General features: G+C 42.7%; 1 protein-coding gene across 1 annotated transcript; it reads left to right on the top strand.

Moving 5' to 3' along the window:
• Positions 1 to 9,303: 9,303 nt before the first annotated feature.
• Positions 9,304 to 15,414, top strand: LOC308372230 (adenine nucleotide translocase lysine N-methyltransferase-like). Its single transcript, XM_080847368.1, has 6 exons — positions 9,304 to 9,431; positions 9,868 to 10,037; positions 10,696 to 10,800; positions 11,668 to 11,808; positions 14,321 to 14,371; positions 14,986 to 15,414. Exons 2-6 carry the CDS (start codon positions 9,879 to 9,881, stop codon positions 15,184 to 15,186), a joined length of 657 nt encoding a protein of 218 aa, XP_080703494.1. The 5' UTR covers positions 9,304 to 9,431; positions 9,868 to 9,878; the 3' UTR covers positions 15,187 to 15,414.
• The last annotated feature ends 894 nt before the right edge of the window (positions 15,415 to 16,308 follow it).

The following is a 16,308-nucleotide window of genomic DNA, read 5'->3' as shown; positions in this document are numbered from 1 at the left end:
TACTTCACCAAGATGGACCTGCGAAGCGCATACAACCTGGTGAGGATCCAGGAAGGAGATGAATGGAAAACTGCATTCTCCACTACCACGGGTCACTATGAAAACCTTGTTTTACCGTATGGGTTAGTCAATGCTCCTTCTGTGTTCCGGTCATTTGTGAATGAGGTTCTCAGAGACATGCTCCACAGGTTTGTTGTTGTTTATATTGATGACATTCTTATATACTCAGACAATGTTCAGGATCATGTAAAACATGTGAAGGCAGTACTTAACAGACTGCTTGAGCATGACCTCTTTGTCAAAGCTGAGAAATGTCTCTTCCATCAGTCTTCCATCACATTCCTAGGCTACGTGTTGAATTCGCAGGGAGTGCAGATGGATGAGGAAAAGGTGCAGGCTGTTCTGAACTGGCCGAGGCCCAAAACTACAAAGGAACTAATTTTTACCGCAGGTTTATTAGGAATTTCAGTTCTGTAGCGGCTCCTCTGACTTCTCTCCTGAAAGGATCTCTTCGTCTTTTTTCCTGGTCACCTGAAGCAGAGGAGGCATTCAGAACTCTCAAAACAAGGTTCACATCGTCCCCTCTACTGAAGCATCCTGACCCTGCGCTTCCTTTTGTTGTAGAGGTGGATGCCTCAGAGGTGGGGGTAGGCGGCATCCTGTCTCAACGTCAAGGTAATCCTGCTAAACTCTTCCCATGTGCTTACTTCTCCAGGAAGCTGACCCAGGCTGAGAGAAATTACGATGTGGGTAATAGGGAGCTACTGGCCATCAAGATTGCCCTGGAAGAGTGGCGTCACTGGCTGGAGGGGGCGCAACAGCCTTTTGTGTTAGGACCACATGGCTCGATGTGGAGGTAACATAAAATGGGGAGACCACACAGAGTAAAGGTTTAAAGCAAAAGATAATTTATTAACTGATTAAATGAAAATACTTACAAAAGTCAGTGAATGAGAGGCAAGAGAAAGTAAAATTCAATGTTGTGCAGATCAGTATAATGTATGTATAGTGGTAGAAGGCCAAAAGAGTAAGCTCCGGGGAAAAGTCTGGCAGACCTGTGCAAAAGAGTCAGTCTGAGAAAGAGGCCGCCCCCAAGCTCACATCAGGAACTCTTTTTATACTGTCCCGCCAATCATCTGCCATCTAGCCACATATGCCAGACAAGAGGGCTCCCCCTGTGGATCGGAGGGACAGGACAGCCAACAGGGTTTTAATGCGGCACACCCAGCAAGGCCAAGCTGGGCATGACATCACTCCCCCCACAAGACAGAGGCCCTTACAGGGGACTCTGTATAATGCTCAACACCCAATTCTTACAACAAGCAAAAACTAACTTACACACACACTCAAACCACCAACCACCAGCAGAAATTTCCATTCTCACCCGCAGCCTCTTAATCCTCCCACCCAGCAGATCCTGGCGCCAGGATAGCAATTTAAGGAATAGGAAGACCTGAGACAAGAGGAAAAAACAGACACCCCTAACACTCATCAAGAGCCAATGACAAAGAATTAGCCATTTCGTTCCCAGACCCCTTTATGTGCCTAGAAGACTGTCCATACAGCTGTAGAAAGAGTGACAAAAAGATAATGAGGGGGTTGTGGTCGAAAAAAAAACACAGGGTGCAACCCACCACCAACATTGACATGTTGGAGCATCCAAAGGCCTTTTTTTTTAAATTATTATTTAAACTCTTTGATTTCTTTTTAGCCGTTTTCAGTGCTACTTCGCAAAAAGATTGTAGGCATCCCAACCTGCATGACCTGATCTGCCACCTCAGTATCAGCAGTCGGTGACCACCTTCTAAACAACAAACCTTCCAGCACAAAGTGCCCAGAATCCAAATTCCTGTCCTCTCCAGACAAGGCAAAATATTTCTGAACACTCTGGTCGTTTTTCTGAGCCACAACAATGTCACGACGAGACAAAGGTGCTTGAAACTGTGGAATAAACACCCGAGCCGACGTTTTCTTAGATACCTCAGACGGTTGAGCAGCCTGTGCAGGCGCAAATTCGTGCGTCAAAGCGCTAGCAGTGAAAACTTCTGAAAAAACTTTCAGACCCTTATTTGACTCAGATGGTGATGTAACCTTAGTCTTAACTACAGATGGACATGATACCTGATCTGGAAAAACACAATCACGACCTAAATTATTCCCCACGATCAGATCAATTCCATCTATTGGCAGAGATGGACGCACTGCAATGGTTACTTCACAATTCACGAAACCAGAAAACAACTGAATTTTGTGCAACGGCACTCAAAATGACTGCAGGCCAATTCCCTGAATTAATACACAACTCTCCGTATCTGAATCGGAGGAGAAAGGCAATACAGATTTGCAAATGAAACTTTCCGATGTGCGAGTATCGCGCAGGATCTTAATCGGAATTCGACGATAGTCTCCGACCAGCGAGACAAACCCCTCGGTGACAAACGGAGCATACTTCGCAACTTCGGAAGCAAATGTTTCCTCGTTTTTGTCATCCTTCATGCTTCCCAAATCTCTATCGATGACCTGTGTACATTTTTCACGAACCAAAGTTTTTTCTCTAGTGAACGGAGTCAACCTTGAACGTACAACACGAATTGAAGATGAGCAGAGGCCCACTTTGCACCCGTCACCTTTCTTCTTATTACGCTCCATCAAAATCGGACAATTTGACTTCCAGTGACCTGGCTCAGTGCAGTAATTACATGTTGTATCTGCATTTAACTCTCGGGAATAGTTTCTAGTAACTGGTGTAACCGGTCATACCTCCCAGGAGGACCCGCATTTGAAAGGCTAGGGCGACGCTCCCTCCAATTCATGTCATAACGCGAAGTGCACTCCCGAACCGAATACTTATGCGTCAGAGCATAACCATCAGCAAGAACAGCGGCCTCTGCTGCCGTTGTTACTTGATGTTCGTGGATATAAGTGGCAATTTTATCCGACAAAGTATTCCTCAACTGTTCTAAAATCATAAGGTCGCGCAAAGCATCAAATGAACTAACACCCTCAGCAGTCAACCAGCGAGTGAAACTACTGGTGAGGTCTCTTGCAAGTTCAGCATGGGTTTGTCTATCTGCCTGTTTCAAAGAGCGAAAACGCTGTCTATAAGCTTCAGGTATTAATTTGTACGCTCTTAACACAGCATCTTTAACACATGTATACACTTTTCTTTCTGCAGAAGGTAAAGCCACAAATGCCTTTTGCGCACAACCAACTAAAACGGTTTGCAATAAAAGTGTCTTCTCCTCATCGCTCCAGTTCAAATCATCCGCAACATGTTCAAACAGCGAAAAAAATACATCAGGCTCACGCTCATCGAATTTCGGAATGAATTTAAACATGCCAGCCAGGCCAGTTTGCGTAGAAGGTCTAACGAGCTTTCCTTCAGCTGCCAGCTGCAGCCTGGTACGCTCAACATTGCGCTCTCTATCAAAGTTTTTGATCTTTTCTACCTCCAAACAACGATCTTTTTCTCTCTCTTGAGCATCCATCACTTTCTTTTGCAATTCATGTTCATGTTGCAGTTTCATCATCTGCATTTGTTGATCAAATGATAATTCCCTCGACTTAGCCTGGGAAACATCTTCAACCCCCGATGCCTCCTGATCGACACGCCGCCGCGGCTTCGCAGCTGACAGCACTTCCCTATCTATCAACAGTTCATGAATAAACCCTGCCAGCTGTGTCTTCCTGGCTGAACTCGGCAAAGTCACCTCAATCGAATAGTGCTTCGCCACACTAATCAACTGATCCTTCGTCAACGCTAAAAACAAAGCCTCCGACGGCTCAGACAAAAATTCGTCCAGCGTATTCATTCTGTAATTACACAAAGGCCACCAAACAACGATCAACGACTTAACTGCACCACTATAGTCTTCTCAGGTCAACTTTACAACCACAAACAAACCTACAATGGTGCAACTCATGCAACTGGACAACAACAAAACATTTTCCCTAACCGACTAACTAACCTATCTTCTGACTGAGCCCGAGAGCTGGGGATTAGTGAAAAACAATTCACCCACCAATACCGCTGGAGAACCAGCTATCCCAACAACAGTCAATTCAGCCTTACTCCACGGCGGTGACCTCCAGCCCAGACTCAGTCTCTGGAACCTAAACGCCTGAGCGCTCTAAATGGGAAAAGTTTGCTCTTTACTTTGTCGTCCAGTTCCACCAGCACAACCATATTTTGTTAAAACAAAGCAAAACACAAAAAAAACTGGCTGGACTAAATCGCCCCAAGTTCACCCAAAATTAAGTTAAATTATTTTTTTTAACTTAATTCAAATGTGGAACTCCCCAAAACAAACATACCCAAAAGGTCCACTCATGGACTTCTTTTTTCCAGGATCAAGTGGCTGGACGAGCCCCCATATGTTAGGACCACATGGCTCGATGTGGAGGTAACATAAAATGGGGAGACCACACAGAGTAAAGGTTTAAAACAAAAGATAATTTATTAACTGATTAAATGAAAATACTTACAAAAGTCAGTGAATGAGAGGCAAGAGAAAGTAAAGTTCAATGTCGTGCAGATCAGTATAATGTATGTATAGTGGTAGAAGGCCAAAAGAGTAAGCTCCGGGGAAAAGTCTGGCAGACCTGTGCAAAAGAGTCAGTCTGAGAAAGAGGCCGCCCCCAAGCTCACATCAGGAACTCTTTTTATACTGTCCCGCCAATCATCTGCCATCTAGCCACATATGCCAGACAAGATCGTGGATCGGAGGGACAGGACAGCCAACAGGGTTTTAATGCGGCACACCCAGCACGGCCAAGCTGGGCATGGCATCAGATCACAAAAATTTGGAATATATCCGCACAGCCAAGCGGCTCAACCCCTGACAAGCCGACTCACTCTCTCGCATGTTTGAAGCAATACCACATCCTGACACCATTGTCCCTCCCACCTGTATTGTAGCCCCCATTCGGTGGGATCTGGAGAGAGAGCTCCTGGAGGCTTCAGCTCAGGACCCAAAACCACCTGAATGCCCTCCGAACAGGGTCTACGTGCCTGATTCTTTGCGCAGTCGTCTCATTACCTGGGCGCACACATCTCTTGGCACGGGTCACCCTGGCACCACTCGCACACAACAGCTGCTATCCTCTCAGTATTGGTGGCCTACCCTAAAGGATGTCCAGTCTCATGTTCAGTCGTGTAGTGTTTGTGCTCAATCAAAGGTTCCCCGACACCTACCTGCAGGCACCCTGGGGCCACTGCCTTTACCTCAGCGCCCGTGGACCCATCTGTCCATAGATTTTGTCACGGACCTGCCTCCATCTGAATGTAATACCACAATTTTTGTTATAGTGGACAGATTTTCAAAGGGTTGCTGTCTTGTTCCTCTGTCGGGTATCCCCACAGCTCTCCAGACTGCCGAGGCCATATTCCACAATGTCTTCAGACGTTTTGGCCTCCCTGAAGACATCGTCTCTGACCGGGGCACTCAGTTCACCTCACAGGTTTGGCGGGCCTTCAAGGAGAGGCTGGGGGTCACGGTGAGTCTGACCTCAGGTCATAACCCGCAGTCTAATGGTCAGGTGGAGAGGTTAAACCAGGAATTCGGGCGGTACCTCCGAAGCTACTGTCAGGACAGGCAGGGTGATTGGTGTAGATTTCTCCCCTGGGCAGAATACGCTCAAAACTCACTCAAGCACTCCTCTTCCGGTTTGACACCATTTCAATGCTTTTTGGGTTTTCAACCACCACTTTTCCCTTGGAATCCAAGCAGTACTGAAGTTTCAGCAGTAGAGGAGTGGTATACTCATAGCAATGATGTCTGGTCTTCAGCTCGCGTTCACCTCCAGAGGGCCATCAAGAGGCATAAGGAGGCAGCCGACCGCCATCGCCGAGAGGCTCCAACCTACCATCCAGGCCAGAGAGTGTGGTTATCCACAAAGGACATCAATCTCCGCCAGCCATGCAGAAAGCTTGGGCCACGCTTCATTGGACCATTCAAGATCCTAAAACAAATAAACGGGTAACAATAAAGGGTAACATATCGCCTGCAATTACCATCACAGTTCAAAGTCTCACCCTCATTTCATGTTTCCCTCATTAGGCCGGTGGTTCCAGGTCCACTGCAGGAGGCAGAGCCCCTGGACACTCCACCTCCAGTATTTAATGTTGATGGAGAACCTGCATATGCTGTGAGAGCACTGCTGAACTCGAGACGGAGAGCTGGCCGACTCCAATACCTCGTTGATTGGGAGGGGTATGGTCCAGAGGAGCGATCTTGGGTGGCGTCTAATGACATCCTGGACCCCATGTTCAAAGCAGAATTTCACCGGAGCTGCCCTGACTGTCCTGCTCCACGCAACCGAGGCCGCCCCCCCCGGTCAACATTCTAGAGCATCTGGAGCTGCTCGTCAGAGGGGGTATTCTGTCACAACCTTAGCTGCACGCTCCTATAAGTATTACTACTAAAGTATTAGTACTAAATAAGCATTGAAACCGATGTACGTCGTTTAGCCAGCTAAACTGAGCACTGAAGCACTGCACCGGTCTGCCTCAGTATCCAATCAAAGGACGTTCGGATCTTTCGGGCCTTCTAGAAGGCCCAGTGTCGCCAACTCGAAATCTGATTGGTTGTCACAACTGTCTGTTTCAGTTCATTCAACTTAAATGAACTGAAACAGCCAGTTGTGATAACCAATCAGATGTACACGGGCCTTCAATGTGAATTCTGAAGGCCTCAGGGAAGATTTCTGTTCTCGGGGAAGATTTCTAGGAGCGTGGCAACACATGATAGCTGAAATATGATTGGATGAAAGCTCTTACATAAATTAACAACGCTGGGAGCTATGAAATGAAGATAATGGACTATGGGGAATAATTTAATACATATTTATGAAAAGAAAATATTAAAATTAAATGTATTTTATTACATTTATTTTCTGATGATGTTTAGGCCAGCAGAGAAGGCCTTGAAGGCCCTGACGGACCACCACTGATGTAATGAGCTCTCTGACATTGTTCTACCCTATCAATCGTAGAGCTCAAATAAATTGTTAGCGAACAGCTTCAAAGAGGAATGAACATTCATTATTATACAATACAATTAGACAGCATATGTATGATACATTTTGCTTTTGCTCTCTCACATATGCATACACATGGTCAAACATACACTTACAGTACACAGTATAATCCAATATTCTACCCCTAACTTGAATTCACATTGCATATCCTTCAAGCTTCCAAAGGTGTCGAAATATTGCAGTAGGTCTCCTGCTTCCCAGCAGGGAATGTATAACAGAATTGAAATAATGACTGTCCTTGTGAAAGGACTGATGTGGCAACATAGGCACAGCAAACAAGTGCTCTGACAGAAAACGTGAGGAACCCTGTGTGTGTGAGTGTGTGCGTGCGCGCGCGTTACTTGGTGTAATCTTCAATTCTATTGGTGACTGTAGCCTGTCAGTCTTCTTAATCTGGACCTGGATGAAAATTTCACCGGAACTGTGGTGCAAAAACTCGGAAGTAGCAATGACTTCACTCAAGTTCCGTTCTTTCAGCAACGATAACCCACAATAACCCCAGGAAGTAAAAGGAAACGAGGAAGTAAAATACGTTTTTTGTATCAAATGAAAGGTTTTACAAACAAAAAGCCCTGTAAATCGACTGGGTTATATAAAAACCTTTTTTATGGAACGTGTTTTGTTGCATTTGTCGTAATTATCGGGAAAATAGTTGAAAGCGTGTTTGAAAGCTATTGTAGCCTAATTGTCAGTATAAAGTCTGAGTCTGACTACTTGCTAGATCATTGTTTATAATAGTATTGTGTTATCTGTGCATTGTATTAACTTGTTTTAAAACAAGGTGAGATATATTAAATTACTTTTAAACGTACAGGATACTTGTAGCTGAAAACTATATTAAAAATAATGTATTTGATCAGTGCACTTGCATTATAAGAGCAAAACAGGATTACAATGCATATAGTATACATATTTGGTACTGTTTAGAAGTTACTTTAAAATGGTTATAAGATACCATTGACTAGGCAGGCCTATGTATAAGATTGAAAAAAACCTAAACTTTAATAACCAGGACTGCATCATGAAAGCACAGGTTTTACTTCACTTTAAATCATATCTTCTGCAGACATGAACCCTCTCAAACTGTCTATATTTGTATTGGTGCTATTTGTATTAACAGTGTAGGCTTATATTTTTTATATTCTCCTATTTTGGATTCAGTATAGGTCCAATGTAGTCAAATTATGCCTAATTATACCTATTATGAAGTCTCTGTTGAAATTCAAGAGGAAATTATGGATTAATAGTGGTTCCATGTCTTCTATTGACCAGCCTCAGATTATATACCTGATGTGTGGTGGTTAAATCAATCTTAGTGTTATTTTCTTTTTGAGTATGTATACTCTTCACTAACTGTTGTATATCACCCCTATTACATCTCCAAATTGTTCTAAGTAGCTTCACACTACGTCTTTGACCTTTTGGTCTTTCATAGGGCCAATAAATAGCTGGGAAAATTGGATGTAACACTTTATTTTACTAGAGAGAATACATTGCAGTGCTATCCTATTGCAAGTGAGGAACTGTTTTTTTCCCTCTAAACTTTTTATGTTCAGTGTTCTTGAAAGGTGTAACATTAAGTACATTACGCTCCCCCCCCCAAAATACTGCATTTTCGCCTGTGTGTAGGCCTATGTTTAAAGTATTCTAGAGCATTCAATGACGCAATTCACATCTTCATCACACATTTTATTTAGTGTTTGGAGTGTCCTGAACATATTCCACCCCCCTTTCATTGAGACACAATCTTTAGTTTCTTCAGCATAGTGTGACATGTGTGACATGTGTGACATGGCAATACCCTGGCATTGGAGATAATCCTTTTTCACCTGTGTGATCTGTGTGTCAAGTGTTCTTTCACAGTGAATGACCAGAATAATTACTGTTAAACATATGTTACCCTTTCTTTACAGTGTACTGAACATGTTCAACCAACTTTAATGGAGGTATAATCCTTTTATCAGCAGATTGTGGTGTGTTTTACTGTTTCTTACTATAATAATTGCAAAATGTCCTGTTTAGTCAGTGTTCCTTATATTTAAACAAGAAAATCATAATTTTTTAACATCAGTGAATCGTTTTTAACCAATTTTGATGTTCCTATGAAATTAATATTTCTGACAGTTAAAGAAACACGGGGTAAATAAGGCGCTTTTATTTTGAAAAATCGTAACCGGAAGTTGCTCGAGCTCATTTGACTATAGTTGCTCACAGAACGCTGCTCTTCACTCAATCGTTTGAGACATACACATAGTAATGTCTATGGTTTGAGATGAGTGTCTGCCGTCCTGGCCATGTCGACTGCATATTGTGGGAAAACACATAAACGTTTCAGTGGGGTTCTCCGTAAACTATACCAGTCTGACCACCTGCCCACAGTAACTCTTTGCAAGGTAACGTGAGACGGCAAGCTTACGTTATCTAATTTGACAGATTCCGTGAATGCATAGCTGTCATTAGCATCGAGTTACTCATCAACATTAATGTACTCTTTAGTGCATATATGACGATCCTAGTCACCTTCTTAATACCAACGGCAACCAAACATTATTTTGGCGTGTTGTATTGTCATTTTAGGGACTGCATCGCCACAAAAAATGGTAATAGGATTTCGCTTTGCACAAAAACGACCTGGATACAGAGTACTTGAAAACAGTTCTATAATAATAAAAAAAAAATGGTCCTTTCCCAGCGTGTGTGTGTGTGTGTGTGTGTGTGTGTTACCTCTGAAGCTTTGTTTTGTTTTAGTGCTAGGAAGTTTATTGTCCTGGGTGGTCATAGATTAATGAAACCTCTGACTGCGCTTTATGTTGTCCTTTGTTACCACAGGAAAGCCTAGAATGGACGATAATATTGAGATTCTTCTTCAAGATCATATCACAAAGTTTGAAAATAGCCGCGACCTCACCTTGGCAATTGGGGCAGCATTCACTGGTGTTTATGGAATGTGGGCCATGTTCTGTTTCCCTGGTTTTCTGCGAGTGCCTCTCAGGCTGAAGGTACAACAACTACGTCATATGATAACCTGGACAGCATTCAAGTCAGCACCACTCAAACAACCAAAGTTCTGATTGCAATAGCGTGGTTAGAGACAAAGATAATATTTGGTGTGCTTTTGCATAATCTCCTAAAATATCAACTAGTGGACTGCTTGAATCAACATTTTTAAATTCTTCTTCATGAAGGTTACATTTTTGGTCTAAAACTAGTAAACTACCTAACTAAAAAGGACGCAAAAACTAGCCTAGTTGGCACTGATAACTGATGTCCTGCTGTGAAGGCCTGAACCAAATAACTGTAGAGCATAGCCAGTGGGAGCAACGTGTTTTTATATGTCCTTCACACGACCATATACCATCAAAATGAACTTGAGGATGATACTAACAGAAGTTGCTCACAAAAACACCTCAAAATGGGCTAATTGTTGTATAGTGTTGCTTTAAGAGGACCCATTTGGGAGGTTCATACAATATTACTTAATCTTTTCTCAGAATACCACTGGGGGTCTTGGATGTAGGAAAATATGTGTATTCACCCTTTTACACTGCATTCCTTTCAACTTGAGCTGGTGTAGCGCTGATGTTGACATCATGAAACTGTCCAGTCTGCTGTAGATGAAAACCACCACTAAGAATAACGTTACTGTCATACATCTAGGTGCCTTTCCTGCCATCTTCTGAGCAGCAGACTCAAAATGTTCTAAAGCTTTTGGAGGGACGTACCGGCCGGCTGGCAGACCTGGGGTCAGGAGACGGCCGCCTGGTGAGTCTGATCAGTACCGTTTAGTCTACCACTGCCCCATCAATAGACTTTACTGTTCCACTGTCCTGATCAATACCCTTTACTGTTCCACTGACCTGATCGATACCTCATCAAGCCTCATAAGAGCTCTACAAGTGTAGAGACTCATATAATATAATGTTATATAATGTGTGAATGTAGCACCGCTGGTTGACAATTTTCCACTAGTGGTTTGACACTTGAGTGCCAGATAAGTGCATTTTTCAAAACACTTCACACACTCACCATATCAGAGGACTATGTGAACTAAACTGGGTATTTTTGCATTGCCTCAAACCAAATGCATTCAGTCACCACTTCTTACTAAATTCATGAATACCTTTTTCATTAAAGAGATTTCAATGCTTTGAAAAATAGTTCACTCTCAGTTCAAAACCAACAAATGTAGATCACTGATGATGGAATGGAAAATGATGGAAATATGCTGTACTTTACAGATATATTAAGCTATTCACTTGATATAAGAATTTTGCCTAATCTGTTTTAGGTTTGAAGCCTTGTTGTCACCATCAGAGATTTTTCCACTATTAGTGCTGTATGGAAGTTATGGGCTATTAATGAGAGAAAGTGACTTGGATGCAACTAAAGTAAATTTACCAAACTCGAAAGCTTACTGTGACAGGCAAACCAACAGATCAAAAGTCTTATGTGTTGTTGTTTTACTTAATGTAATGGAAAAGGAGGCACACTATTTGAAGAGTTTTGAAAAAGTGGGCATGATATTGAAACAAGTGTGAAAATGATTGTAAAAGCTCTTTAAGTATGTGGGGCATTGTAGACTATAATGCACTGTCAGTGATGAGTGTGTGATGTCTCACTGACCCTCAGGTATTAGGTGCCCGCTCCATGGGCTTCCAATGTACAGGTTTTGAGGTGAACCCTGTGCTGTTGGCCTACTCTAGAGCCCGCGTCTGGAGGAGAGGCATCCCCCCCACACACATCCGCTTTCTCAATCAGGACTTTTGGAAGGTAATGGACGCCTCTATGTTTTAGTGACGGGCTGTACATGTGTTTGAGAGTGAGAGCCAGTGCTAAAGTATGAGTTTGGGTGTTCAGTGTCTTGCTCAAAGACACTTCAACTTGGTGAGGAGGAGTCGGAATCAAACTAGCAACCTTCTGATTGCTGAACGAGTCCTCTACCTCTTAAACCACTATCGCCCCCCCATGATCATTTATTCTCTGGTTTATGTCCCTTCCCACTGGGTAAAGGACCAATACGTAATAAATGTTCTGTACTAAATCATAAAATGAACGTAGAGAAAGAGATAAAGGAAACATACTAAACAAAAATTCTGGCTTCTCTGACAACAATGCTACAGCCAGTATTATTCTCCTTTTAAAAATTCTGTTCCGGAGTGGAATATCTGTTTGTGTTTAAGCCTGTGTTATTCTGCCCACTTCCCATTTCTCTAGTACCCTTTCAACCCTGGGTTGCCAGATAAGAATACAAACACAGGGTGCAACCGCCATGGAAGTAATCAAACTAACTGGACCAACAGAGATAATGTTTGATACTACTCGACAAAGCTTTGCCATCCTTCTTAAATTCTGCATGACCATAGATGTAGTTAAATGCAGGTTAATATTCAATATGCAGTTGAAAGATGAAGACAGTTAAGATAGCTAACCTTTACTAATTTATGATGTGCACTAGCAGGATTGGGCATTTTTAGGAATTTCAACACTCCAGTACTTGCATTCATACTCTGTGGTACGTGTGCAGCTGGATTATCAAGGCAGCGAGTATTTGAAACACACACCCAATGAAGTTATCCCAAGTAGGGCTGGCTATAGCTATAGTGCTAACACACGCTAGTGTACTGTTATCAGTCACACTGGAGGAGCGACAGGCCATGGCTGTTGAGGCTACCACCTTGGCAAGAAACAGCGTGCCAGAAACTGCAAGTTTGACTCTAAATTGACTCAATTTATCATTGTGATTACTCTAGCGTTGAACGAATTCGGATGTACACATAGAGCTACGTTGCTCATGCCCATCCTCAGCTACTAACTTTTTATCTTTCTAATCGAATAGAAACCATATACCTATTTTAGAAGAGTTTATTCAATTTTGAGATAATCTAAAGATGTGGTAAAATTTCGCTAGTGGTAGACACTCTCTCCTCTCTGCCATTCTTCCTCTGGCTCTTCCTTTCTGGACTCTGCGTCTTTCACCAGGACTTGTCAAGTCTCATTTTATGGGTGAGACTCACAAATTTTCAACATTTCTTCTGTCTCATGTACGTGACACCGAATCTTACAGATTTTCACTCCCAATGGCATAGTATAATAATAACAAGTCAATTAAACTGCTGTGCAGTGCAAGAGAGAGATTGCCATGTTCGTACTGTTTGTCTCACTATGTCTTTGTAGCAGTTTTGGGGTACTAGTTAACACATTTCATTATTCAGCATCACTGAACAACTTGTTATCTAGAGGTGAACCAGACCTGTTTACGAAACGCCTCGCAAATGTGACAATATGCTGTTGTCTTTTGTGTGTGGGCAGTGGGAAAGGTTCATGGATTTTCATGGATATCAAACACTGATCTCACGGATATGTTGTCATGTTAACTTGACAGGTATGCAGGACCTGCACTCTCTTCCTTCTCTGTGTTGCTCTTACTTTAAATCCTCTGCCTCTTGTACCACTAGGACCTGTACTCTCCTCCTCCTCTCTCTAGCTCATCCTCTCCACTCTCTGCCTCTTCTTTCAGCGGCACCTGACAAGCCCTCACTGGTCTCACTTGACTTGGTGAGGGTGCTTCATAACTGAGATCTGAGTCAGGCTGCAACAAGGAAGAACAGTAGTCTACTAATCCATTATAGATGTACAATGATGTATACGTTATCTGTTAAATTGAGCAATGTGTTACCATTATCCAACAGTATAAAAACTCCATATGAGCTGGTCCATAAACAATAGACACACTGCACACAATGCTGAGCTCGTCTTGCGCTTGTTTGTGCTGGTTCCCGGTCCTTAACCTGGCAACCCGTGTGAGCATCGCGCCTGGGGAGGAGGGGGAGGGTGGAGACATAGCTCTCCAATATTTAGAATGGCAACCGATTTTTAACGTTTGGCGTCCCATATACATATTGCTTCTTTAAGTTGGTATAACTGATTTAAAATTCAGATCAGTTTTGTCATTGAATTCGTTCTCATCACAGTATTGGCAGGTAGAATTATTAGTCTTTTTGCCTTGTCTCACACTCACACGAGTATGCAAAGTGTGGGCAACTACATTTTGTGGACAAATTAGATCATGACATTTTGCTGTTTTGTTGACGTGAAAAGGACTAAATACAACCCCTTAGAAATGAAATCTAGAAATCTTTAAGTATTAATGCAAAGCTAAATTTTTCTATTTCATGAACTAAAATATACTGATACATGTGCTATGTATCATAATGCCAATGTGTCATTAAAATTAGTACCACTCCTAATTACCATACCAACTGTTCATTGCTATTTTCCTTAGACTGACCTGTCTAAATACCAGAATGTGACAGTGTTCTTAGCACCTGCTGTGGTAAGTTACCCTCATGAATTAAAATAAAGAGTATGTGAATTTATTGTATGCAACACCAAATGAGAGTGGCTGAATATGAGAGAGTGTGCTTGTTTTTAGGGGTATTTCTATGAGTCTGTTGTAGGTATTATAGAATGTATGTTACTGTGTTTGTCTGTATGAGAGTACATGAATTGCTGGTGTTCGATTGTGCATGAGTGTGTGTGAATGTGTGTGCGTGTATGTGTGTGTGTGTGTGTGTGTGTGTGTGTGTGTGTGTGTGTGTGAAGTGTGTGTGTGTCTGTGTGTGTGTGTGTCTGTGTGTGTGTGTGTGTGTGTGTGTGTGTGTGTGTGTGTGTGTTCGTCTGGTTGTGTTTGTGGTTTGAGCATACAGTATATGTATAAAAATATGTGTAAATGTGTGTATATACTGTAAGCATTTGTGTCAGAGAGTGTGTATTTTAGTGTTTGTTACAGGTTGGATGTTTAAAATGTTTTAGCGTGTGCAATGTGTGTATTTGTGAGAGCATGTGTGTGTGCTGTCTATTGTCTGTGTATGCAGTGTGAATACGTATGCATATGTGTGTGTGTGTGTGTGTGTGTGTGTAAATGATTGTCACATTTTTCTCTGTCAGATGGGACAGCTGGAGCAGAAGTTGAGGTCAGAGCTCCCAGCAAATGCCAGAGTGGTCGTCTGCCGTTTCCCCCTCCCTGGTTGGCTGCCCAGTTGTTCACAGGGGGTGGGTCAAGAGCAGGTCTGGGCCTATGACATGCCACCTCAGCCATGTGAGCGAAACACTACCACAGCAGGAGACGCCAGCCAATCACAAGTCTAGTGGATCACATACCGCTCAATCACAAGTCTAGTGGAAGACATGCCACCCAATCACAAGCGTGCTGGAATCCAGAAGTCCAGCTCTGCCCTTGAGACTCCAGATTGCTGAGGGCAGGGGGGTCGACTTTCAATGTATCCGAGTTCTGAGTCATCAGCTCCAGCTCCACTGTGCTCTGCTTTTCACAGCTTTAATGGTCAGAATGCTGCCAGAGGACTGAAATGAATAATAAATATATCATCACCGCATTCACAATGAGCCTCTGTATGCCTCCAAAGGACTGAACTAAATAAATCATAAACAAATTATTGCTGCACTCATATTGATTCACTGTCTGACTGGTAGTGCTAGAGAACTTCAATATCGTAATATCAAAAGCCTCGTCACCAGAGGGTGAATTATGCAGTGGCAGTTGGGGTAACGTATGTTCACACAGACCGTTGAGTGTTTGTTGCGGCTGTGTTACCTGTTTTTTCATTGATATTAAACGTGCATCTCACATAGGCACTATGCATGCTCTAACCTGTTAACATGGGCACAAAATGAAAATCAACAGGAAATGCAGTGCCCTAATAACAATCTGGACCCAGGTCCAGGCCCAGGTTGAAAACCCTGGCATCAGTTGCTATCAAACCCCACTATCACAGCAGTAGTGACAGAAAAGGAGCATTGCAAAAGCAACCTTATTACCACTAGATGGCACTAAATGCCCGTCTGTTGCTATGCTGTGTCTCACAGTTCAAGAGTTCGGAGACCATTCCATCCTTTTAAATAACACGGAATATGGAAAATGGACCCTGACTGAATATATTGTCACTCTAATGTATGCATCTGTTATGCATTGTCCGTCTTCTTAATATTTTTTATTATTAACAATTATTATTATTATTATAATAATGATTTTGTCATTATTAGTGTTGTTGATGATGATTATGACTACAACCCCCTATCCTCACATGATGATTACCCGCCGTGAAGTGATGATATGACTTGATATGATGACGCTGTGAGGTGTTCTTCATTGGGCGGGGCGCCTATAAATTAGTGGAGATGCCTTGCCGCTCACCACTTGCCAGTCGCGCCTCTCTCCGCGGCCGGGTGGAATGGCGCTTCTACGGACTCTCT

The sequence above is a fragment of the Sprattus sprattus genome, assembly GCF_963457725.1.
Source record: "Sprattus sprattus genome assembly, chromosome: 11".
Taxonomy (NCBI): Eukaryota; Metazoa; Chordata; class Actinopteri; order Clupeiformes; family Clupeidae; genus Sprattus; species Sprattus sprattus.
Note: the sequence above shows the minus strand (reverse complement) of the source record. Positions and strands in the feature narration are given on the sequence as shown.

Coding starts and splice junctions, on each gene's coding strand:
- LOC308372230 (XM_080847368.1), top strand. CDS start 9,879: ATGGACGATAATATTGAGATTCTTCTTCAAGATCATATCACAAAGTTT. Junction 10,801..11,667: donor GGTCAGGAGACGGCCGCCTG/GTGAGTCTGATC, acceptor ACTGACCCTCAG/GTATTAGGTGCCCGCTCCAT. Junction 11,809..14,320: donor TCAATCAGGACTTTTGGAAG/GTAATGGACGCC, acceptor TATTTTCCTTAG/ACTGACCTGTCTAAATACCA.